General features: G+C 39.8%; 1 protein-coding gene across 15 annotated transcripts in view; it reads right to left on the reverse strand.

The window, feature by feature from the left end:
- The window catches only part of FAM13A (family with sequence similarity 13 member A), a 115,253-nt gene that overhangs the window by 23,261 nt on the left and 67,413 nt on the right, over window positions 1–24,579 (reverse strand). For 5 of the 15 annotated variants that reach the window (XM_085222252.1, XM_085222254.1, XM_085222250.1 and 2 more), the window contains 7 exons: window positions 23,049–23,090; window positions 14,104–14,148; window positions 12,382–12,561; window positions 9,361–9,547; window positions 5,884–5,960; window positions 5,158–5,200; window positions 2,415–2,450 (listed from right to left, as the gene is read on the reverse strand). In XM_085222252.1, coding sequence (XP_085078378.1) covers window positions 2,415–2,450; window positions 5,158–5,200; window positions 5,884–5,960; window positions 9,361–9,547; window positions 12,382–12,561; window positions 14,104–14,148; window positions 23,049–23,090 — 610 coding nt within the window. The remainder of the gene's footprint in view (window positions 1–2,414; window positions 2,451–5,157; window positions 5,201–5,883; window positions 5,961–9,360; window positions 9,548–12,381; window positions 12,562–14,103; window positions 14,149–23,048; window positions 23,091–24,579) is intronic. The other 10 variants (XM_010709623.4, XM_085222255.1, XM_085222260.1 and 7 more) reach the window with 6 other exon arrangements.

Here is a 24,579-nt window from a genome sequence, read left to right on the forward strand (position 1 = left end):
TCACAGCAGCAGTAAGCTCATGCTTTTAAACAAAAAAGTCAAAATAAAAAGAACCTGACATTTCCAGTTCCAAATTCAAAGCCTTTTGCAGTGGCCCCTACGTACCAATCACTGACACTGTTAAAAACATCTATTTGCCTTCCTTGAATTTTCCCTTCTTCAGGAAGCCACGGCAAGTTCCTGAGGCTGCCTGCCCTGACAACCGCATGCAGCTGAAAAAGCCTCTGCTGACTGATTGGGGTGAAAAGGGAGGGAGGACCTCAGGGAGGAAGGGAGAGGAAGAGGAAGCTGCAAAGAGTTCCTACAGGAGTGCAGCTCCTTGGAACGGCAACAGAAATGCTGTTGCAAGGCTGAGGCAATACGTGGTCTTCTAAAAAGCAGGCACCGGTAGCAGCTGCAGACAGCAAGCAGAGCAGGCTACGTACACAAATGCTCTCACGCAGGCTGTGCTGGCTCAAATCAATTAGTGCCAGCTAAGCTGTGCAGGCTGCACATTCCCCGATTTCCTGTGGTTGTTTTCTAGATGGGCGTGGGGAGAGCAGAACTATTTATGGAGGAGCTCTGGGTATTAAAGCGGTGTTGCGCAAATCCAAACGGCAGTAGGGTTTGGCATCTCAGCTGGAAAGCAGTGCGGACTCTGGGAACGAGCCAAAACATTCATACAAGCATCCAATGACTTAAGAAAACAACAACAACAAAAAACAATGGCAGAATGCTGTCAAGTAAATGGTTCATAATTTAATGCTACCTAGAGGTAACTGCTGTTTGTCTCACAACTACTCATCCTGACACACCACACACAGTGTGTGCTTTTGTGGAGAAATCTCAGCTGTCCACATAACCCAGGCACACTGTGCGTGTGCTGGAACAGGGCTTCGTGACACAGGCAGTTTGACCACAACAAAATAAACAAGCTGAAATGGCTCACAGAGGGCCGTGAGGAATAGGAAGAGTAAAGCATGTGCACAAACGTGTAGTGGGACACGTCTAAACAGCCATGCGAATGGATAGTGTTACACTTGAAGTGTTTGGTCTTGGTAAGAACAGCTGAGCATTGCTCTCTCAAATACAGTCTAGCAGGTAAGCAACATACAGACTTCTTCCCCACAGGTATTTTGATAATCTATTTACAATCTGCTTGAGCTAATGTGTGAAGAAAACGTGGATAAAAAAATTAACTTCTACATTTTGACTTCTTTTTCCTGTAAATTCTGAAGCATGGCCAAACTGTACCAAATCAATATTCTTAGTGGATTAGTAAGGCACATTTCAGTTTTTTTTTTTTTTTCATATCCAAGAAGTTTGCATGTTGTTTTTTTACTTTTCCTCTCAGCTGAGAAAAACATGTAATCTTCACATAGAGAAGGAAAAAAAAACCTGCCCAATTCACACATTGCATGAAGAATGTTTTCATGGATCCAGTCCCACTTGCCTGGATGATGAACATCCCAGTATTAGTAAACACTGTTCTGCGTTGTATTTCTATAAGGTTTGTATTTCCTTTTCATTTCAATAAGTCACCTTTTAAAAACATTGTAACAAAAGGAAACACCAAATGACAGTTTGCCAAGGCACTAATAACTCGTACAGATTGACGCTAAATCTGATTACAAATGTGGTTATTGTGAAAGCTGTACATGGAAAAATGCTAATTCACCACTCAACAACTTTTAAGCTGCTTCTAGGTTGGGAGGACTTAAATATTTCTTTAAGGTCCAGTGAAATTTTATTTCCTTTTCCTGCCAGAATCTAAATAGTCAGTGTACATTATAAACAGAAAGACTGGCCAGTGGCCAGAAACAGGCAGTATTTTGCACTTGCTAGAGAACAAACTGTACCAGTTTATAAACTGCATTTAAATTGCCAGCACAGACCTTTAAGGCCAAAAGAAATCAATTGATAAGCTTCAAATTGATGCTATTAAGAACAGCATGTAACAAGTGTGAAGAGCTTATCCACATTTTAACTATTTCAAAAGGGAGCAACCTCAAAACATATCGTTACCATCACTAACAGTAATTACAGAACTAAATATCTTTCTACAAAGAGCGTACAATCTCCTGACTTATTGCGACTCTGAAAAGATGTTTGTAGCAGATAAAAGGACACTCTCCCAGATGTGTAAACATCTCCACTACAGATATATTAGGAAGGTTATATGCACATTTTCCTTCTAAAGAACCTTCAGTTGTCGGAAATGTTTTAAATCAGGCCTGTGCTGTGCCTGCAGCCAGTGACTGTCCTGTCTGTGCTCACTTGCTCAGTGATGTAGCCTCTAATACAATGAATAAATCATTAGGTGTTACGAAGAACAATGCTAGTATAAACCCAGGAGACACAAGAAGGCAGATGTTTCACCTTCTTTGAATTAAGACTCACAAATTGGTAGGTAATTCAGTATCCTCATTGCTTACTTTCTTATTGATTTCCTGATGCCACCAGTTCCCAACCTTCAAGACAAAAATCAAGGCAGAAATTCCTTGCTTTAGGAAAAGAGATGCCACCGTTTCTCATAAATCAAAGGGGCAGCAACTTTATGATCTCAGAAGCAGTTGGCAGCCATGCTGCATTGCACATATTACATAAATGACTAAAAAAAATTTAAATTAGGCACTTGACTGTGCTTTTCAGAATCTGCTTTGCAGTTACTAATAACCACAGATGTAAATAACCTGGGGACAATTCCGCTGCTTTCTCTGTTCCAAAGGAGATTCAGCATAAAGAGTAGCTCCAGCAGCTAGAATTAAATGGAAACAGATCTTTGAATTCAGATCAGGAGGAAGCTGTGTTCTGTTCAGTTGCATGTGGATTCAAATGAATTTCATACAAAAGATATACTTCTCCTACATCTGATCATCCATTGCAACCACCAGCAAGAAGCATTCTTAAGCATCTTCTGATAATATAACTCAATGCAAGAATTCAGTCACTCTGCCAGCTCAATCCTGAGTCATACCATTTCTCCCCTATGCTTGTTGCAGTGCTGGGTCAATCTTGAAAGTTAAGTACTTTGCTACATTAACAAAGAATGACCTACTCTCAAGTATTTTCTGAAAGTAAGTGCAATTTAACTCTTCACAATGTATATTCTTGTCTGCAGAAGAGCTTGGTAATGAAAGTGGATTATGTGGCCAAAGTTATCAGATGGAAAACTTCTGCAGTTCTCTTCTTGCTTTGCCACCAGACAAAGAAGTACAAGTTTTTCTGGTTTCCAGACTTAGTATACTACCTGAATGCCATCAACAATCAGCAAGTTGACAAACATTTTTGTGTTATTACATTCAAAGTATAGGCAACATTGTGGTAAACAATGTTTCTTAGAGCGAGGGTCTCAGGCTGCAAGCAGACTTCTACTGAGTAAGTGACACTCAGTTCTGTTTAGGACAACTTTCCTTAACAAAACTTGGGTATTAGAAATTACTTATTTTCATTCTGAAACCCAGCTACTCCAAAGGCAGATAATGAATGCTACAAAACCACTCAAAACTCATTCAAGACCTATGTTTCAAGGTATTTTTACTGCCTTAGGTCTGCATAAACAATATCTAGAAGCAATTTCAAATACCTCTCCTAACATTTTCAGATCAAGTGAGAAAAAATTAACAAAGTCCCTTCATCATTCTGAATATTTGTTACAAAAGGTATGTTTTTAAGCTACCCTAAGTAACAGGCTTTTAAGGGACAATGAATGTAAAACTACCTCTGCATGTACCTCTGCATGAATGTAACATTTTCTTGACCTTGTAATTCCTATATAATGCCATCTCCTGTGAGATTTATGAGTTATGAGGGTTATGGCTACATCTCCTCCCACAATTAATACTGAATTTTAAAACTCTTCTAAATGAGTTAATTTTAAGACCACAATTTCACATTCAAACAGATCTCCTCCAGACTCGTTTAAAAGTTGAATAGAAGCACTCTGTGGTGTGGCAGCAATAGCACCTTCTCCACATGCAAGAAGAATTTGGAGGTGTTGCAGAGTTTGTATTCCGGGAAATACAACAGCTCACGAGTCAGAGCTGCCAGGAATTAATGCTGCCATGTGCAGGAAACCTGGGGATTAATGACTCTCTGGGAGCAAAGCAGAAAATCTGGCTAAGCCTAATCAAAACAGTGATCAAAGCAAGTGCTGAGCAACCCCTTGTAGAGGGGCAGCTACTCCATTGCTGGTCAGAGTCCAACAATAGTCTCTTGTGTCTTCTCTGCTAGAAAGAAAGAATGGAGGAAAGGAAGAAGGAAGAAAAAAGATTATCCCCTGCAGCAACAAAAAAAAACAACCAGTCAAAACAAACAAACAAAACAGAATACCAACAACTCAAAACAAAACCTCACATCCTTCCATTAAATCCAGCTGGCCAGAGATGCCAGACACTATCTACAGCTGTTAGAGTTTTCCTCTAAAATGGGTGCACAATTGAGGCGGAGGTGCCTCAGGTAACTTTGCCCACTGTTTTAAATGACTAGAGGTATATCAGGCAAAGATAAACTGGTGGCTTCAAAGGTGCTCACCTAACACAACTTTAGTCTTCCCTTTAGTGAGAAGTTGGGATGGAAAACCACCAAGCAGATGCAGGAGGTGAGTGTTGAACAGAAATGGAAAATTTGGGAAAAAACTGTTGACATAAATGCCAAATTCCCTTTTATTCTCCTCCTGACATTCATTTCAACCACCAGCCCTCAAAGAGAAGCAGGAGTCAATCCAGGTTTGTAGGACAAATGATCAGGGACACCTGCGTTCTCAGATAACAAGCCACACTGGAGAAATGGCAAATAAAAGACCAAAATTATTTTAGATAAATCAAGATACACAAAGTTGCTACCCTGGGAAATAAGCAGTTATACACTCTATTCACACTGACTGCAAAGGGACTCTAACCACAGTGCTTGACTTCAGTTCATGCTTCTTGTTTTGGCAAGGAGGGATTGAAGGGACTGAAGCAGATGCTTTCAGGATCATCAATAGTTGAGAGGGTCCTTAAATTATGTAAGTAAAAAGGACAGGGGTGGGAAAGAAAGAGCAAATGCTAATCCCATTTCTCTGGGAGAAAAACATTTCAATGGGAATACAGAACATGCCTAACTACTTGTTTCTACTCAATAAAAAGCCCATTTAGAGCCCACAAAACTGAAATGAGGGAAAAAAAAATTACCAACCTGAGAGTGCCTGAAAAAACCCTCACCGCTTTCACTTTCTTTGCTACAAAACAAAACAAAAACAATCAACATATTACAAACACAAAACCACACTTATAATAAAAACAACCATGACTCCTGGACACTCAAGTTTTCAGATACTTCAGATGCTCCACATTTGCTGATACATTTCAGTGAATGAAGGGATGCTGGCCTACAGCAGTTCAAGATGCTAAGCTATCTGTTTTGCTTCTTCTCAGGAGCTATTTGTACCTTTACAGACAAATACACCTCTCCCAACAAGTATATTTGTAGAGAGAAATGTCGTAGTAGGAAAGCAAAGTGCAGCTATTGTACAGCTCTTGTAGGAGCACAAAGAAAGGGGCTGACTCCCAAGCCAAAGGCCAGGTGAGACATGCATCTGTTGCTGTGCAGTCCCCTGTGAGAAGCATGCAGGTTCAGATGCCTACAGCTCAACTTCTTTTCAAGTCTGCACCATCAGCATCTTCTGTGCTGCTCCTTATAGACCGGGAGACATGCTGACATCCAGCGTAGGGCAGAGCCCACATGGTGTGAGCAGTGCCTCCATACAATTCCATTCTGAAGCTAACATGGTAACAGGTAACACTGCTCTGCAGCATAACTAAATGTAACCCTCATATTCTGTCTCTGAGTACTACAATCACAGGGAAAATGAAGTGTACATATATTTAATCAATTAAAAACAAAAGAAAGAAAGAAAATCACCTTTCTTCAGATAAAACTTCCATGTCATCAGGTCCTGTTCTGTCTATAGGCCTGGATGAGCTAAAGCTTTCCACACTCTGCAATACAGTAAACGTTAAAGCAGTGAAATACATGAGAGAAATAGATTCAAACCACAGACCATTAATCAAATGCAGAAATATCCAACCAGACTGCTGGAAACAAGACAGCAATCAGACTACTGCCTGTTGTACATGTATAATAAAACAACCTACAGTAGAAACAACTACTCACTGCTTCTTTTTTCTCTTTCATCAGTTGACCTCAAAATGCCTGCCAGAATAACACTGAATGATATCCTACAGTTCCTATTTTACAAACTGATACATAAAAGCAAGAGAGCAATTCTGGGATATGTAAAAGTCCTACCAGAGCAGGTACCAAAATCCAGAGCATCTTCCCAGCAGCATTCATTATGCTCATCTTAGAAAAGATTCCTTCTTAGACAAACCCTTCCATAGTCTCTTCTCAAGTCATTAGGAGCACACAGACACGACTGTCTGCACAGAGGTAACGCTAAGCTGTGCTAATATGAATGCAAAGCAAGAAATCCAACTGATTACAACATGTGCTGAAATTGTCTTAGGAACCATTAGCAATATTAGTGCTGATGTTTTCTGGGGGCCTGAGAAAGTACTGTGAAGACAAGCTGGACTCTCGTATGTCTTTGATGGATAAACAAAGGACTTATGCTGTTGGTTTCACTCTTCCACAAATCTCATAAGCGAAACACACTGTCGGCTTGGATTTCTCAGTCTACAGGCTAAAAGGTTTTCTGTTCTATTTTGATATTTCAAAGTTACTGAAGAATGGGGACACAGAACTGTCAATCTAGAAATATGAACTGAATTAAATGCTGCACGTAGAGGCAGCAGTACTCTTTGTGGCTCACCGATGGTGAAATTCACAGGAAAAATCAAACCTTAACCTGAATTGATCAGAGGACTTTTCTTTTTTAATAAAACCATGTCAGACACACTATATTTGTATGTAATAATTCTATTTTACTTTATGTTGACAGTGACTCAGTCATAGAGCACCTACCAAAAAATAGTAAGCAGAAGTGAAGGGATTGGTACTGAGTTCTTTCATACTGGAAATATGCTTCAAAACTGCCTCAACCCTATAGCTAGAGTGCATTCTTGCAAAAAGCCTTAAAGAAATAAAACAGTACACACCACATCAGAGGTACGTATTGAAAACAGAATGTTGCCACTTTGGGCATGTGACCAGGAGGTTTTATACTCTGGTATTTGGACAAATCTGCCTTAAAGAAGAGGAAGGAAATGAGTGGAGAGGAGTGTGGTTGTTGGGGCACCCACAGCCCCCTCTCACCCGCTGCACCTCCAGCCCTGTAGAGTTAAATGGCTCAGCCATTCTAGCCTTGCTTAATGTGATTCTCCAACTCCTAGTGGAACCTGGCTACTGTGACTCAAGTGTGGTTACAAGCTTTTAGTGCTCCCTTGCTTGGAACCAATGGAACCGACCGTTTTTCCACTGCTGACTTGTACTTTTGAGTCAGATACACTTAGACAGCTAAGGGGAGAGTTTCCACACACTGTCCTACATATTCTTTCAGGCTTTGTTGCTAGAGAAGGACGATTAAAAAAGGTGGGGAAGAAACAACAACATCACAGTCTTGTTTTCATGGGAAGGCCCTATTAGCAAAAGCAGGTTATGTCCTGTTACACCTCAAGTAGCTAATTCAACCTATTGAAAACCTATTTAAGGGTAAAATATAGCCAAAAGAAAGCAAAGGCACCACACGTTGCATCCTGCTGGCAGTCTCATATACGTGAGTATTAAATAAGCACATTCATGAAAGCTTAAAGAGTAGCCTGTGCTTTTATTTCATAAAGAGTAACATCATATTCTCTGCAGGCTGTTCCATAACAACGCTCCTATTTGACAGTTCCACTGTGACAATTCTGGCAAAGCAAACAAGGACCATCCTGACAGAATAATCACCTTAACCAAAGTGCTCTTTGTGCAAGGTCAGTTTGCTGTAAATTGCTTTCAGCCTTCGTCCCTTCAAAATTGAAAAACAATCCAAAAAATGAAGGGCGGGGCAAAATCCAGTAGAGACAGGTAAGTTTGAGGACATCTCCTTGAAGAACTTTTAAAGACTTTAGGAATGTTTTTCAAGTCCTCAGTTTACACTCTTAATGGAAACATTTGATGGTCTTTCTTTCTCCAAATACTGAATCAAATTGTTATTTACACTGAAGCTATTGTGCACTGCGTAGGTACATAGTAGAAGCACAGAAAAACGTATAAGCACTTCATGTTTGCCTCCTTCAAGCCCATAGCTACAGTCAAATACACAAGGTAAGAAGCATATGCTCTTTCACAAAACATCACATTACAGGTTACTGATACTGACTGTTAATCTAAGTACAGTCTACAGTTCTTGGCATCTTGCCTTCTTTTCATCACAAAGAAAAGCCAAATCTGCCTCTCTTTAGGATCTCTGCATAGCGTAGAGCCTAAGACCACGGCAATTTTGCAACCTAAACAAAATGAGTCACAACACAATATTACATTAAGAAGGAACTCAGAGCAGACTAAAACTTAAAAGGAAATGCTCTGTAGTTCAGAATTCTAATCTCTTCACACAGTTTTCACTGTTATTAGTAGCTGCATGATCCAGGCACCAGGATGCAGAGTGCATCTACTGTAAGCAGAACCCACACTCAAGCAAAATACAGTTTCTCAATTGCTGAGCCCATAATCAGTGTCTGGTTGGCTGAGAGGGAAGAAGACCACATCAGTTTTATTCTATAGCATGTAGAATTTGGCAAACTCTCTTCTGTGAAGGTCACACAAGAATATGCTGCATAAATTTCACAGTATTCCAGATTTTTAGAGCACTATATACGTGCCCACTATACCTTCCCAGTAAAGTCTGGCTAGAAAAATAATCTTTGGGACCAACATGCTTCAAAAGTGTTTTGCAAACTGCAAATGTAACGGTAACATATAGACGGTAGGGAAAAGGAATAACATACATTTTATCATCTTATCAGAAAGACATTTGATATCTGTGGTTTCATAACTTATAACAGGAACATAAAAATAAACTAAACCTTAAAACATGATCCTGTATCTGAAGTTCCAATCACCTCATAAGAGTTTTGAAAGACTAGGAAAAAGAAATTATATCCTTTTTCTTTTTCTGTAATACTTTGCTAAATGCAGAAGACATAAGAAAAAAGTCATGGAAAGAGAAAATGACTACAGAGGAGTAAGAGGATCATAAAGGAAAAATAGCTTCTTGATTCCTCTTCACAAAGATTACAAGTGCAGAGATCAGTATTCCCCATAATCAAGAAGAGACAATTATGCATGTATTAAATTACTGGCTACCGGAGGAAACCAGATGTGCACTGAAACAAAAAAAAAAATCCTCTTTTTCCCACCCTAATACTAGGTGTCAAACAGTGCTGCATGCCAGCTTACCACAGGACTATCCTGGTTGTCATTAAGCTCTGAAAGTTTGGTGCTGGATTTCTGCCGTTTTGGTTTATTCCTTTCATTAAGATATCCAGAGCTACTGTCTTGTAACTTTTCTACTTCTTGAGTAGTTAGAATACAGTCTTCAAGATTGCTGAAACCAGATGGAATGTTCTCCTTGTTGATGACTTCCCTAAAACAAAAAATGACATTAAAACAATGTTTAAAATGCTCTCCCGCTACATTTATGATAGCAATACAGAAATGAATTATGCTGACTGGTGCAGTTCCGGCAACATCTTCTACGCCCTATGAAACCAGTATCTCTGGTTTTTCCTACTGCAGCAAACAACGTACACTGTGAAATGCTAAATCCTACTGAGGAGTGAAAGCCAGGTGTACACACTTCTGGTGAGAAAGCTGTCAAGGCCAACATTTGATTCACTTCCAATTAAAGCCAACGCAGAGAATCCCACTGACTTCAGATGGAAGCTAGTCTAACTCCTTGTTGTATGTTGTACTTTTATAGAGAATATGCAGCATATTTTCCTGTAAGACGCATACTTTTAATATAGAAAACTGATTCACAGTTGTGACACAGGGAGCTCCTTTGGTCCATTACACCATATAATCGTTCCTCTTACTCATCTTCTCAAATGCAAGAACAAGGCAGTGGTGCTTCAGTCAAATGATTGATTCCTATTTGGAAATTACACAAAATAAAGAAGGGAAAGCATCTCTGCAGTAGCAACACAACTAAGACTGTTCTGCTGCACTGGAAAGTGATAGGACAACTACCTTGAAGCCATCATGTGACAAGATAGCTGGGGCTCTCTGTGCTTGCAAGGTTTGTGTACGTTTTTCATGGGCTTGGCATACAGCTTAACTTTCTCTGCATAATTATCCTGCTGGGTTCTTCAGCATGCAGACTTTTCTTCACAATCTGTTAGTGGTCTTCTACTTTATGCAATACTGAGCAGGCACATACATATATGGAAACAGAAGAAAAACAATGCATCCAATTCTTCACTAAGACTATCCTGCTCAGGCTAAAGAATAGCTGCTTACATTTGACGTAAAAACTTAAATGTTTGCTAACTACTTTATGTGCAGCTGCCTTATACAGTGCTGTGCAACTCCAAAGCTTGCTTTCACAGACAGCAGCAGAATTTCTCTTGACTTGCAGTAGAGTGATAAGAAAACGGTTACTCCGCAGTATTTGGACAGTGCCAGCATGACAAAGTATTCAGAATAAAAACCAAACAACAAAGTTCCAGTAATTTTCTAGATCTCAAATCTCTAGGGTTGGTTACTGGAAGAAAGATGCAAAGAGATTATAGGATTATAATCAGATATCCATTTGCCTCTGAAAGTTTTTACAATGTCCTAAGTAGATTTATTATGCATACACAGTCTGTAGAAATCACAGTCTGCAAAGCCTGGGTCTGCATGTATGTATTTTTGTGATGAACGCTCTTCCTAGCCATGTTAATTCTGCAGTCCCATCTTGTGACATTACAAATCCTCTTGTGATCTATCACAAGGCAAGAGGATGAAGTCACTGACAACCAAAGGGGTGGGGGGGGGGAAGTAGTTTTGAAAGGATTTCTGAATTTTGACAATCCACCCCCAGAAGTGCCAGCACCCAGACCTACAGGAACCAGGGAAAATGATTTGAAACCCAGCCAACATTCAAAACTTCCAATGTGCTAAATTCTTGGCTTGGGCTTTAGGGACTGAACGTGAACAACTGCGTCAAGATAGGCTTGAGTGCTCTAGGCAGCTCTGTAATGCTCTGTAACACAATGCTGAAAAAAACCCTGCAGTACTATATGCTTCCAAACACGTACACTAGCCAGTCTCTGACCTACTTACCTGTGAAGCTTGACAGCAGGGCTACTAAACAAGAAAAACTACTGCAGAGCTGCTGCCAGCTACTTAGGTGACTCGCAAGTGCTCATTTCCCAGTCCATCTTCACAGCATATTTCATTTACTATTGAAATGCCTTTTTTATTTTGTAACTATGGACTTTTTAAAAACAAAAACAAAACACTGACACATATTGGGAAACAACATAGCTGCAGTATTCACCTGAGGTACTAAGGTTATGGTTCTATGCAAAAGTGGTTTGGTAAAGAAAGGTGCAGATCCAACAGGATTTGGAGAATTCAGCATCCAAGAACAACAGCCTAGATCTGTATTTCAGAATCTAACTTGAAATCCTAGCAATCCAATACTGCAGCCAAGAATACACAGTCCTTACAAAAATTAGCTTAACAATGTTTAAAGTTAGATGTATCTGTAAGCACTAATTAGACAATGTGCTTGCAAAATCTCCAGTTACAATTCCTCAAAGATATCTATGCCTTGGACATGTGCTTTTTAAGGCTGTGGTAGTTTATATCACATTTGTACCACCCAATATGTGCCCCAACAACTGCAGGATAAAAGGAAAAAAATGTATTATTTCTACTCTTTGATAGACATTTTATGAAAATTGTCACTAAATAACATTTAATGTAACGGTGGATAAAAATTCTTAGGTTCTGATTAATCAAAAGGATCATTTCTACATTCAGATGAACTCCTAGGGCTCTTTAATAGACCTGAACATAAGCTGTGCCTATGCATACAGAAGGAGAAATCTGCCCCATTCTGATTTCAGAAAAGCTTTTAGAAGTAATGGTTTTTTCTGGCTGTAGGGCCAACTGTTCGGATATTTCCACTAAAACAGTAAATACAGCAATGAAACATTTCAAAATACTTTAATTAAGAACTCAACTATACTGCTATAGCTGGTTTCTTATCATGCTCTGGCCCACTCAATTACCTCTAATAAGCTCCATATTTCTCAGCTCTCACTGATGTAACAAAGCTCTGCACAGGCACTGCAGCCTGTACTTTCAACAGAGGGCAAGGACCAATGCATTTCTTAAGAGAACTACCAAGCAGTGCCTAGATAGAGGACATAACTAAGGTACGCTTAATCAGATATACTTTCCAAAACGAAGAAATCAGGATCGTACATGTCTCTGTTTCTCCGGGCTTCCTCCTGCTCTTTGTGCTGTCGCCTCCTCTGCCTGGCAGACACATTAGAAGAGGCTGAAGATGTTCCAGATTCAGAGTCCTCTGAACTCTGGCCACCTGAGCCATGAACATCAAAGAGATGCTGCTCCACGGCTGAGCGGATTGTCTTCTCTAAATACCTGTCAAGCCGAAAAATAAGGTCAATTGAGCTCAAATAGTTTCTGGAGCTCCTTCTCTGCAACAGTACATAGAGGATGAGTATCAGAGGATTATGTTTTATTACAATGGCAAGGCAGTATAAAATGCACTAGGGCCCATGACATCTGCAAAAAGCTAAGCCAAAATCTTCAGATAACTTGATACTCAGATCCTTCAATGAAGCTGAGCTTTTCCAGTTCATTTTGCCCTTGAAAATTTCTAGGGTTCCCTGAGCCTTCTGTAAAACAGCTGCTTTACTGCAACCATCAACACTGGTGTTCAACTTTTACCCTCCACTTTAACATTTCTTGCTCTTACAAGATCTTTTTTGCCACCCAACCACGATGACACTGGTCAAGTCTACAGTGCAACCGTAGCTCAGTAAGTCAACAAGTCATCTGCAAGGTGATTCAATGCTGTCTCACGGGGGGATGAAAACATGCTAACAGCACCTCATTGTACACTTCACTCAGTGACTGAATACAGACCTGGCTCTGAGCTCATGCTGTTTTTTGCATTGTTCTCGTACCATGAATGCACACACCTGCAGCTACTCTCAGAGTACTCTGGTGTGAGATTGCTATCATGCCTTCTGGCACTAAGAGAGCTTCCACACAAGCCACAGCATGGGAGCCTCTGCAGTTCCATCAATTACAACTGTCAGGCCGCCCGAACTTTCAACACAACCAAATCTACTTCATTCTGGCACTCATATTTCCTTATTATATTTCCTTCTTTCCTTAATCAGAGGAAGTTTTTATGGGCAAAATCTAAATAAGACACTTGTTACTTTTTAAACGTCTTTAGGAAACACATTTCTGTGTCTCCTTGCTCCACCCATGTTTCTTGCAATGCTTTAAGTAGTCTGCTAAAGAAAAAGTTTTTCAAACATGCCTGACCTAATGCCCTACATAACTTCAAGTGCTTTTTCCACAATTAAAAATATTATTTGCAAGATATTCTGGTTAATCTTCAACTTGGTAGCTGTAAGTATGTGAATCTGCACCTGGGCTGACTTCTCCAGAGAATTTACAAAAGCTGCTGCTAAGCTGCTATAGATTTAAGTCTACTGAGACTGCATTTCCTGAAAAAGTCAAAAGATCTTAGCAATTGCTAAAAAATCTTATGGTTCAGCTTGATGAGCACATCTGTATTTTATGTATTGACAAGAATCAGCCCTGCAATCCCACCAACCTCTGGAAGGGGCGCCAACTCATCAGCTCTGTTGCTCTCACTGGCGCTGGAATTAGTGCAGAGATCAAGTTGTGTCCTTTGCTGAGACAGGACAGGGTGCAAACAAGAGCATGAGGACAGCATGAATAGCTTCTCTATGCATGCAGAATCTGCCTAACCAAAATGATCATTGCAGATACCAGAGTTTGGGAAACAATGTCCTTTATTTTTGTGTAAGAGCAACCCTTAGGGAGAAATCAAAGAATAACCAGCAATACTTCAAAAACTTTAAATATTAAAAAAAAAAAAAAAAAAAAAAAAAGCTACAAAATAGTAAAAGAGACACTTACTCTCCTGTAGCAGGAATGTTACTATTGACTTGTGATACGTGGGTGCTGTGTAAAATAAAAAGAGGAGAAAGTTACATCTACTAAGTGCAACAATGCCTTAAAACATTTGTTCTTTGCAGCACTAAGAAAAGATTTAGAGATTGCATGCACATGCCACAAGTCTTCCCCTTCAGGACTTATTGCTACCACAGTGACGTGGCACATTGTGACAATGCCAATATCCTCAAGAACAAATGTGCCCATCATTCCAAGATCTAATGGAAAGTATTTCAGCTTCAACACACTGCAGAGCCTTTGTTTTCTCGCAAGCTTTCTGTGGCAGCAGGTTGTTTTAACATCATCACAAAAGTTCTTGCTTTTTGAGGCTGACTTGAAAATTTATGACGGCAAACTTAATATTGAAAAACTTTTAACTATTAGTTGTGGAGAAAAGGAAAACAGTCTTTTCACTTCAAAATAGTTCTGCAGCTCTTTGATGTTCATGTATTTAAAAATAAAAAGCACACTTCCTTCTTTTCCTTTTCTCTTCCAGGCTGTGCCCAGGCTCAGAAGAGCTAACACAATACCAGGTGTCACTGCTTGCTGCTAAACAAGCTGACGTGCCACCTCGCACAGCTGCTGCTGCTCTCCTCCCTCTGCACAGGGCCAGACTCAGCTTAGCCATGTCCTATCCCGCCTGCTGCTCCAGTGCTGACTCAGCTCTACAGATAAGGTAGCACGTGACCCCCGTGACCATTCATTACCCCTGTGATCTACGTTAAGTCAGACACGTTGCAGGCCTAGGGGGTTCATTCGGGTTTCTCCCTGCATCAGCAGTATTAGCAGTGTGATTGGCTGATAAATTCCAGAAAAGAGTGGACAGGTTATAAGACCAAGTGCTTTCTGCCAACGCGGCCATTCTCTGCTTTCAGCCTCCAAGTGTCTCACAAACTGTTTCAGTGCAGAAGAGCCAACTTCCCTTCCCCAACCAAAGGCTTCCTTTCTGCTTCCCTTGAGTACACACCCACAACCCCCAGCTGCAAACCAGACACACGTGCTTCTGCTCTCCTCCACTGAGCCACTGCCTTCACCTCGGTTTAGTGAACCAGCATACCCTGACTACACACTCATTCCTTCCAGGCCCTGCTCACTCTGTGCAGACACAGCTCCCTGGAGCTGTGGCATAGCATGAAAGCAGTCACGTATTTCCCAGTGGATTCCACGTTGCCTACACAACACCCGAGTAGCTGTGTTATTTGAATGAGTTCATGATTGGGAGAGTCACAAACAGGTATTAAATTGCTGTACTTATGATTTCAGACATGCAACCTACACATAGAAAAAAAGACTTGCAAGATCCTTCTCATATGCAACATCTTGACTACTAACTATTACATGGCTTTGCAATTTGAAGTTCACATTTCAAGCATCCTCCTTGCTTTCCTACTTACTTACACAAACTACTTGGCCACTTTTGAGCCTGAAACTGTGTCTTAAGTTCTGGCTTTCCAGAGATCATAAGGTCCATCAGAAAGATGGATTAACAAGTAAGCTGCTAGCATGGTAGGCTAAACCACATTATAATATGAAATTCATCTTATCGCTACAGCTCCTACGTGTGGGTAAGTTAATACTGTATCAACTTTCTATAATGCTTACAAGCAATCCATATTCAGTGGGGTATCCTTCATATCACACCTTCTTTCTCTGTTTTCCTGTCAGGAAGATGGTAAAGAGAAGGGGAGACAGGATTGTTTGGATTCTAGTCTTTTGAAAACATTCCTAAGATGTGGTATAACAATTCATCAGACAAGGCAGAAAACATCCAGAAACAGCTTCTCCTTCTACTTCTAATAGGTTTGAAAATGCAAGGCCCTGTTTCACGTAAACCTAATGAACTGCTAGGCACTGTATGTGAATGAGAGTTCATGCTGTTTTCCCCATGTGCAATGTTCAAGGCCAACCAACAGTCACTATCAGCAAACCACTTACATCAGTACTGAAGACACGGGGGACCTTCTTAACACAAAAAGTAGTAGTAAGAATCAAACAGTAAAGCTGCCAAAAAATACTTGAACAAAATATCAAAAGTGTTTGTAATTCCCAAATACATTCTCAGTTTACTGTGTGCTTTACTAACAGCAATTCAGTTTTAAGTACGTTAAGCTTCCTAATTCATAATGACAAATCTGCATAACAATTACTTTGTGCTATTTAGAAGAATCCTATTCAAACTATATTCTGTCAGAGAGTCAATAATACAGTGATTTTCAAACTACCAATAAATACAAAGGAAGTACATAAATAGTTGCAGGCCAGCTTAGTGAATGACAGCAAGTAAGCTATCACACTCTCGTTTTATTAAACCTCTCTTATAGGTGGTGCTTCCTTATTTACTGAATGCGACTTGGTTCTTAGACCCATGACGTTTTAACGCTCTTATTATCTCTCTCTCTTTCTCCCCCCCCCCCAATATGCAGATTTTAAATCAGAGTTTTTCCAGATGACCTAAATTTCACAATTCATAGCTTTCCTTGTTTCATTTTGAAGTTTAATTAAAATGCACTACTAAATTGGTTTATTTACTCTGCACCAAATTTCTTTATAGCAAGGACTTTCACTTAGAATACATAAATATATAGAGAGGAAAGAGTTATTCAGAGGCTTTCAGATTCATGTCTGCCTGCTGATGGAGGTGGATGTGCTTGAGTGTGTTAGCATGTGCAGGGATAGGCATGGCTCTCCATAGGTTTCGCAGCTCAGAGCAGCAACAAGGCATGTGGGATGCATCCTGAGGCATTTTCCAAACTTCCTGGGTGGCAAAAGTCAGCCCATCATTAGATTTATGCTGAGCAGGCCAAGTAAGCCACATCCAGAAGAGCCCTTTTGGCACGCCCTATTGTGCTGGGAAGCTGCCTCAGATGGGCTGCTTTGTTCATCAAATCATCTGGACAATGGGAAATCATGTTGTGCTTTGGTTAATTATTTTCTCCTCTTGTCAGCTCCACTTCACTGACAGATACAGCCAATTATCTCCACAGCTAGATTATATTTATTAAGTTATGCACCTGTTGTAGAACACACTGAGAAATAGTGACTTTTGATACAAACGATATTCTGCCTGCAACAGGAAGCAGCAGGAAAGTTTTCCAGTGCTGGGGATTTTTATTTTCAGAGAGCCAGCCAAAAAACCTGCATCAGTGCAGATGTTTTAAGTGCTATAAACTCTTGAAGTGGATTCTTGCTACCCTCATGCTTTTCCTTTCAGGAAGTCTGACCTTTCGCACTTCTCAGTGTTATTTAGCTTGTTTACTAAAGTCTTTTGCTATTCTCACACACTCAGGTGACCTCTCTGGATCATGTCTTGCTTCACACGCAAGGTAAATCCTTACTTTATGGCCTCTCTTTCCATTCCATTTCAATCTCAAGTATGTGAAAGGTTGTATTTTCTGCCAGCTTTATGCTGATATTAAATCTCTGCCACTCCAGCTAGTAACTGTAGACTTACGGATATGCACTAGAGAATTATGTTACGCAATAACCACACTCTGCTTGGTCTGTACTGGGCATCTTGTTACAGCAAACAAATAATTGAATTGGATATCAAAACTCTCCTGTTTTTCCACTCAAGGCCCTATTGAGCAAAACCTATCAGCATTCATGTATTAAAAGAGCGCGGTATGAATCAACCAGAACAAACTGACTTTCTGGTGTAGTATTTTCCCAGATGGGGTTTTCATTTGTGGAGTGAATAAATTAATTGCTGGACATACTGAACTGCCTAAATCATAAGCTGTACTTGCAATGTGAAACAAAGGCCACTCGCTGCTGACATTTATTAATGATCCATTTGCTTTTTTGGGAAAGTAAAAATATTTCTGGTTTTACTTTTAAAAGGGCAAGCATAACAATAAGAAATCCTTATAACAGCTGTAAAAAAGATAACATTCTGCTATTCCAGCAAAGCAGACAATATTTATTTAAATTCCTTTAAATATTTTATATTTAAATAATTAAAAATTTCTTCAGAAACTTCTGAAGGCCGCTGTAATACAGAATTCTAGCACATGACCCAGGAAATTATTTTTTTTCCACTGTTACTGCTATAAGAATGGTTCACTTTCCATGAGTGCTGCATACTGTGAGATATAATGTTGCTGATCCACATGGGATCTATATTAAGGCAACCATTTCATCTGACACACATTCCCCAAAGAGAAGGATTGTGTTGGCATGAAAGTGTGAAAATAATGAGATGAAAAATAAAGAGATGTGTTTTTAATTACTGAGAAGACCCATCAAAAGAAAACATGCTTTCAGCGTTTCTAAGTATCTTCACACTTTTGCAAGCTCAGATCCAATAATCTTCCCTTTAAATGTGGTACATTATATTTTACATTACTTACTTCCTTACTATGCAGAAAAATAACTGCCTTGTTTTCTTCAGTATTCAGCTGCTTTCATGCACACTAGTATTGTATTTCAGGTTGAGTGCACACTGACACCTACTGTTTGAAGCAGAGACAGCACTGAAGGGTATTCATACATGCTACCCAACCCACCTCTACAAATTTAGACAGCTTTGTCTGTGCATGATCCTCTCCAGACAACATAAATGTTCCTCTGGGAGCCATCCACAGCTTCCATACTAGGCTTCTGATTCGAACTGGAATAGATCACCTTCTTCCACTGAACGTATAGGGTGCTTAGTTGAGATAGTCCTCCTGACTCATGGTATAAAATCAGGACTCCCAGCTTCCCACAGCTCCACCAAATGACAAGGGTCCCTTGGTCTGAGATCCACACAGTAGCTGGACAATGAGAACAAAAGCACCTAGCAGCCTTCTACCTATTTTCAGCCAATGGCTGTATGATGAAGGACAATAGCATGCATCCCATAACATAACCATTGGTAAAAGAGCCCCACACTGCTGTTGACTTTAAGAACTCTTACTGCATGTCTCACCAACAAGGAAGTGTTCAGTAAGAAGCCAGGCAACCTTCTGATGTAGATGACAGCAAATCCAATAAAACATCATACCCAATATATTAGGAATGCTTGACACGTATTGTAAAATGAGTTGCCTTGTATAACAACTATTAAAAGGGTAATCAGCTGTATGAAATTCTTCCAACAGGATATTAGTACTTACAGACAAAAGAAGTGCTGTAACAGGTGAAAATGCCCAACATCTTGCCCTGAACTCAAGGGTATCTAATGAAATTTCAACTTTAACTGTGATGATAGCTCTCATCCCAATTTTGGTTTAACACTCTGCATATCAACAAGGAAGCTCCCACACTTCAAAGCTTTTGACTTTTTCCCCTTAATATGATTCTGCCTTACTTCAGGATGTACTCACGAGGAAACTGCTCTGTAAGCATCTATATGACTCATGTCAAATACAAAGCAGACATTCCATCACAAAGCACGTCTGTAGATTCCGTCTTTTAAAAACTCATTGCACATGTTGAGCAAAAGTGTGCTTATAGGGAATTGCCTTTGCCAGATGCTGTTTAATTACATGAAACTGCATACTGTTTCTCAGTATAATTACTCACATTCCCATTCATATAATGGAATTAAAAAATGCATAGCACACCATATAACTATTGCAACTCCCTTTTCCACAAGGTTTAATTACAAAAGCTTTTGGAACATAAATGCCCTTCAGGCATGACTCCCTAGAACAATCAGTCATCCAGCAAGGTTTTCCTCTTCTTTCAACAGTGCAGAAATCTCCTTGCCTAGTACTAAATATAGTTGAGTAAACAATCTTACCAGGGAATACCGAAAAGGAAAGGACAGCCCTGCTCACCAGCAACTGAATGGATTCAAACCACAGAACTCCACCTCAAAAACGGATCAAACTGATCTCACCCTCCAAACGCATAACAGGAGAGGGATTCAACTACAAAATTTCTAATAATGCACCTCAATTTATTCACTGAGTTATTTTTTTTTATCACATCCAGTTTTGCTATTTAACAAATACCTTTCCTTTTGTCTAAAATCAAGATGAAATATGTACGCTCTAGTTCATTTCTTATGGTACATAAGTCTTCCCTGCTCTTTTCTCTATTTTGTAACAGGCTTGCTTACTTCCTTAAGGATCCTCACAAACCTCAAATCTTTAGAATATATATTAGTGAAATTTTATGAAGCCTCATCTTGGCCTCATACAAAGACATCCCTACTTCTCCATGCATGATTCCATTCTTTTACAGCAGTGGCTAAAGAAGAAAAAAAAAAAAATCCACCACAATTTCCACAAGCAATCTACTTCATCTCCTCACAAAAATATATATAGGTCTCTCTCTTTTCTTACTGATCTTTAAGGTCTTGTATTAAGGCCTTTTTCTCTGTATGGCATAATACAAAAAAAAACTTGCTGAAATTAGACAGATGATGTATAATCTTTTTCTTCCTCCCTCTGAAGTCTTCAGAAAAATAATTTCATGGTACTTATATCATCTCTCTTGTTAAACTTGCATCATGTTTTGCCTCATTTACCACCTCTGTACATTTAATGATTGCTTATTTCCCTATAGAGCAACAGTGATAATCATTTCAATTCTTGGTCATGACTACGTCTAAAGAGAAAACTCACAACACCAGAAGACCAATTCAGAAGCTTAAGTCAGGAAAATTTTTAAAAATAATGTACTGGTGGCATTCTGATCATTCTGACTTGGAGATAAGTCAAGTACTGGTCTTACACATAAAAACAACATCAAGGGAAACATCTCCATTGCTAGCTGACATGATACAGTACTACACTGTACAGGATCAAGTCTCCAGTTTGGTTCTGGCAAAACCCATCGACCAGGAGACAGAATCCTCCTTGAGTCTGGCAAAAGCCAAGCACTCTGCAGTGTTTGGAATATAAAGAGCTCTTGTTCCCATTTGATTAACTTGTTGCAAAATTACCTCTATGAAAACTACTGGATGAACAGGCTAGTGGCCTAACTCTCTCTACACACTCATGATTCACTTCAAGGATTACTAAACAGTATTTCAGACTTCTTAAGTATGACTGGCAGCAATAAATACATTTGATCATCAGACAGATAAAGCAGACATTCAGAGAGGTCATTTAACAACTAACTTTCAAAACTGCAAAGAAAAAATGCATCACGCACTCAAATTCTCCATTGTTGAAGTACCATAAATGGTTCAGACAGTGCTAGCTCTCCTGTCAAATTAACTACACTTGGCAACTGACCTCAAGAGCACACATTTCTGAAGTGTTTACAACCAAGATCTACAAGCTGTTAGCTTTATTTACAAGCAATTGTGTCTCAGCAGTGCTACAAAAGATGCAAGCTTGTCCTAAAGCCTCATGTTGCAAGGTATGCTGCTCCATCCTTGCTTCACGTTCCAGCTGTACATTCTAGACCTTTCCCTTCCTAATTGCATGACACATTTTCACAGAAAGCCATCCTCCCACTCCAACAGACACAACTGTATTTAGTTTCCCATCCTAAGATGTCCACACCTCAATTTAGAATTTCCAAACCTGCTCCCTCTCTCTCAGAAATTTCCTGATTTGATACCAGCTTCTTCAATTCCAATCTTTGCTCCTTATATCCCCAAGCAAACTCAACAAGGACATCTAAAGAGATCTTTTCCCGAATCATTTTTCCACGGTCTAGGAAAAAGCTTGGAAGGATAGTTTTATGCAGTAAGGCAGACAGAAATGTAATGAAAGCCTACAGTTATCTGAAGAGCATATCAAGCAAGAAAAAAAAAAAAAAAAGAGTATTATTATTAATGGAAAGACAGGATGGAGATTTAACTTGGGCAAAACTGCTGACAGGATGATCTGTACTAAATTATTTCCTGGAGATAAAGGCAGAATCTTTTTGGACATTTTGGAGCTTTTGAAACACAGATTAGACAATATCTGCACAAATACACTGCAGTGAATGTTGGTGCGCCATCAGGAAGGCCGACAAGACGACGAAACTGGGCTAGTCTATAAACAGCTCACTGGTGCACAGTTCTGCAGTTTTAAAGTAAGTCTGCATGTTACAACTGTGCATGAAATGCACATTTTCTATGGTCTATATTAGAAAAAATCTCTCAGGGAAAATCCAGTCTACAATGATAAAGAGGAATATATGCAAGACAATTAACAAGAGATTACTGTAAGAATTCCAAATCTTACTGCTCTCACAAAAAACACCACAGGGATTTCTTTTTATTTGTCTCAGCTCCACAGAGATCAAATAAACCAATTACAATATCTGGCCCTTCTTCCTCTACATCCCTTCGTTGTTAATTGCCCTGGCTCCTGGACTTTAAGTATAAATGAAAGCACTGGAATTGAGCCTGCTACTGAAGTAAGCAGTGCAAACTTTGACTGATGTCAACAGAATTAGGCCACTTTTACAGGCAGTGGCTTTGCTCTGCAGTTGGCAAAACAAGAAACTTTATTTGTTCGAATGCAGCCAGACTGCATTCCCTCCAGGCAGGCAGAACTGAGGTAGTCCCATCTTTTCCATGTTGGCCGGGCTGCATCAGAGGAACAGTTGCTGTATGGCTGGTGACTCATCATCTGGTTCCTGGTTTCTTTCTGAACAGCACATGATGTCAGTTCTCAAAGCTCATGGCATCAATCTCTCCTATGCCCACAGACTGAAAGCTTGTTGTAAATACAACTATATTATAAAATGAAGAAAACAGGAAGCCAAAGCCCATCTTCTAATTAAAAATTTTGTTTATTTATTTACAAGACTGGCACTGAAACTTGAGTCTTGTCTTTAAATATAAAGTTGGCAGAAATTTTTCGGCTCTCTGAAGAGTCATTCATCCCTCTAGCTGAGCAATAATTATGAACTTAGCAATCGATCTTCAGTTTGATTACAGCCTGCTCAGACTGTCTGGCATCACTCCCCACAGTTAATAGTAATAACAAGTCAATCCCACCCAGAGAAATAAATTAAAACAATTGAGTAAATACCTCACATAGAAGGGTGACATAGGCCGCTCATCCTCCTGGGAGCTAAAAACAAACAAATAAAAATTTTTAAGTAAGTATGCAGCTCTCTCTTGTACTTGCAGGTCATTTACAGCAAGATATTCACTGTGAAAAAGTGATAATAAAAGTAAAACAGCATATCAGTTGCAGAGGTAACATTTACATCTACTTGGTCCTGTAGCTGTACTCATGGAAGACTGCTTTAAGTTAAATTCTTTAAATCCTTTAAATTTCTCAGCATTCACAAATGTGTAACAGCCCCACTGCTAGACAGTCAGGAGTCACTCCAGCTCTGCAGGCATGCAGGGACTATTCCCATAGCAACAATAAAGCAATTCTGCCAGCAGAACCACCCGAGCCTTTTGCTGTCTGCTGTACCAGAATTAAACAACCTTCCTGCTAAAGTAAAATTAAGAAAAAAAAAACACAAAAAAACAAATGACGTACTGAGAAATCAAAGAAACAGCTATGTCTGTATGCATACAGCTAAGAACTCCCCGGTTTCCTTCTCCCTGTTGAAAACTGATCTGATGATACAGAAATGTGGCTTGGCTGCAGAGGTGTGAAACAACTGAAAGGCTGGTCTGACTGTAGCAAGGCACATCCGCATCAAATTCAACAGAACTCGAGAGAAACATGTGCTCCTTGTGAACCTGAGGAAGCACCTCTTGGCTTGAGATCAAGAGCTGCCACTGGCTGCTTTGGAGCTCCTCCGACAAAAATAAAAATAAAAAAAAAAATAAAAAAAATAAAAAAAAAATTGTTTCAGTGGCCAACTGATCCATCTGAAAGGACTGCTTTATGCATGGCTCATTCAGCCTGCAGACAACTAACTCCCTAACCCAGCTCACTAGGCAGCTGCATATGCCTGTGCTAGCACAAGGATAAGGACGAGTTGCTGGAGTGCTAAAGCTTCAAGGTGGAGTGGACTCATGATCATTTGAGGCAACGTTAGACTTTCCACCTTAAGAAAGGGTTCAAATACAAACTTTACCAAACAAATAGTCGGACTTGCAGGCATTTAGCCCTTGTATCTCATTCAATTAGAAATCTTGCTTTCCTCCAAGCACACAGGAAATGCCACTGAGGTCCATTTGTCCCCAGAGGCCTTTTAATTGGGTCTGCTGAAGAGCAGAGTAAGCTTGGGAGAAAGTAAAAAAATGGGAAGCTATACATATTAAACAAAAGCAGAAAGGATAACATTTCACAGGCACTGGGAATCACACATTCCCCTACTGGTTTTCCACTGTTTTAGAAGCCTGAGACTACACCAGTTCCCAGCAATTTACCATGGGTAGTCAGCCACTTATACTGACAGAGAAGTCTAGGGATTTTCACTGCTTTTCAGTTTATTCAGAGGATGAAAGAATATTCAAGAATGCTTTGGGTGAGATGAACTCAGCTTTGCACTCAAGTCACTTGGGCGCACTGACTGTCCGAAACTCTGACCAACTTCAAGAGATCTGAAGAAAATCAAACCCGAATATTTGTTGAGAGCATGGCCTGAGTCCAA

The sequence above is a fragment of the Meleagris gallopavo genome, chromosome 4 (genome assembly GCF_905368555.1).
Source record: "Meleagris gallopavo chromosome 4, MGAL_WU_HG_1.1, whole genome shotgun sequence".
Taxonomy (NCBI): Eukaryota; Metazoa; Chordata; class Aves; order Galliformes; family Phasianidae; genus Meleagris; species Meleagris gallopavo.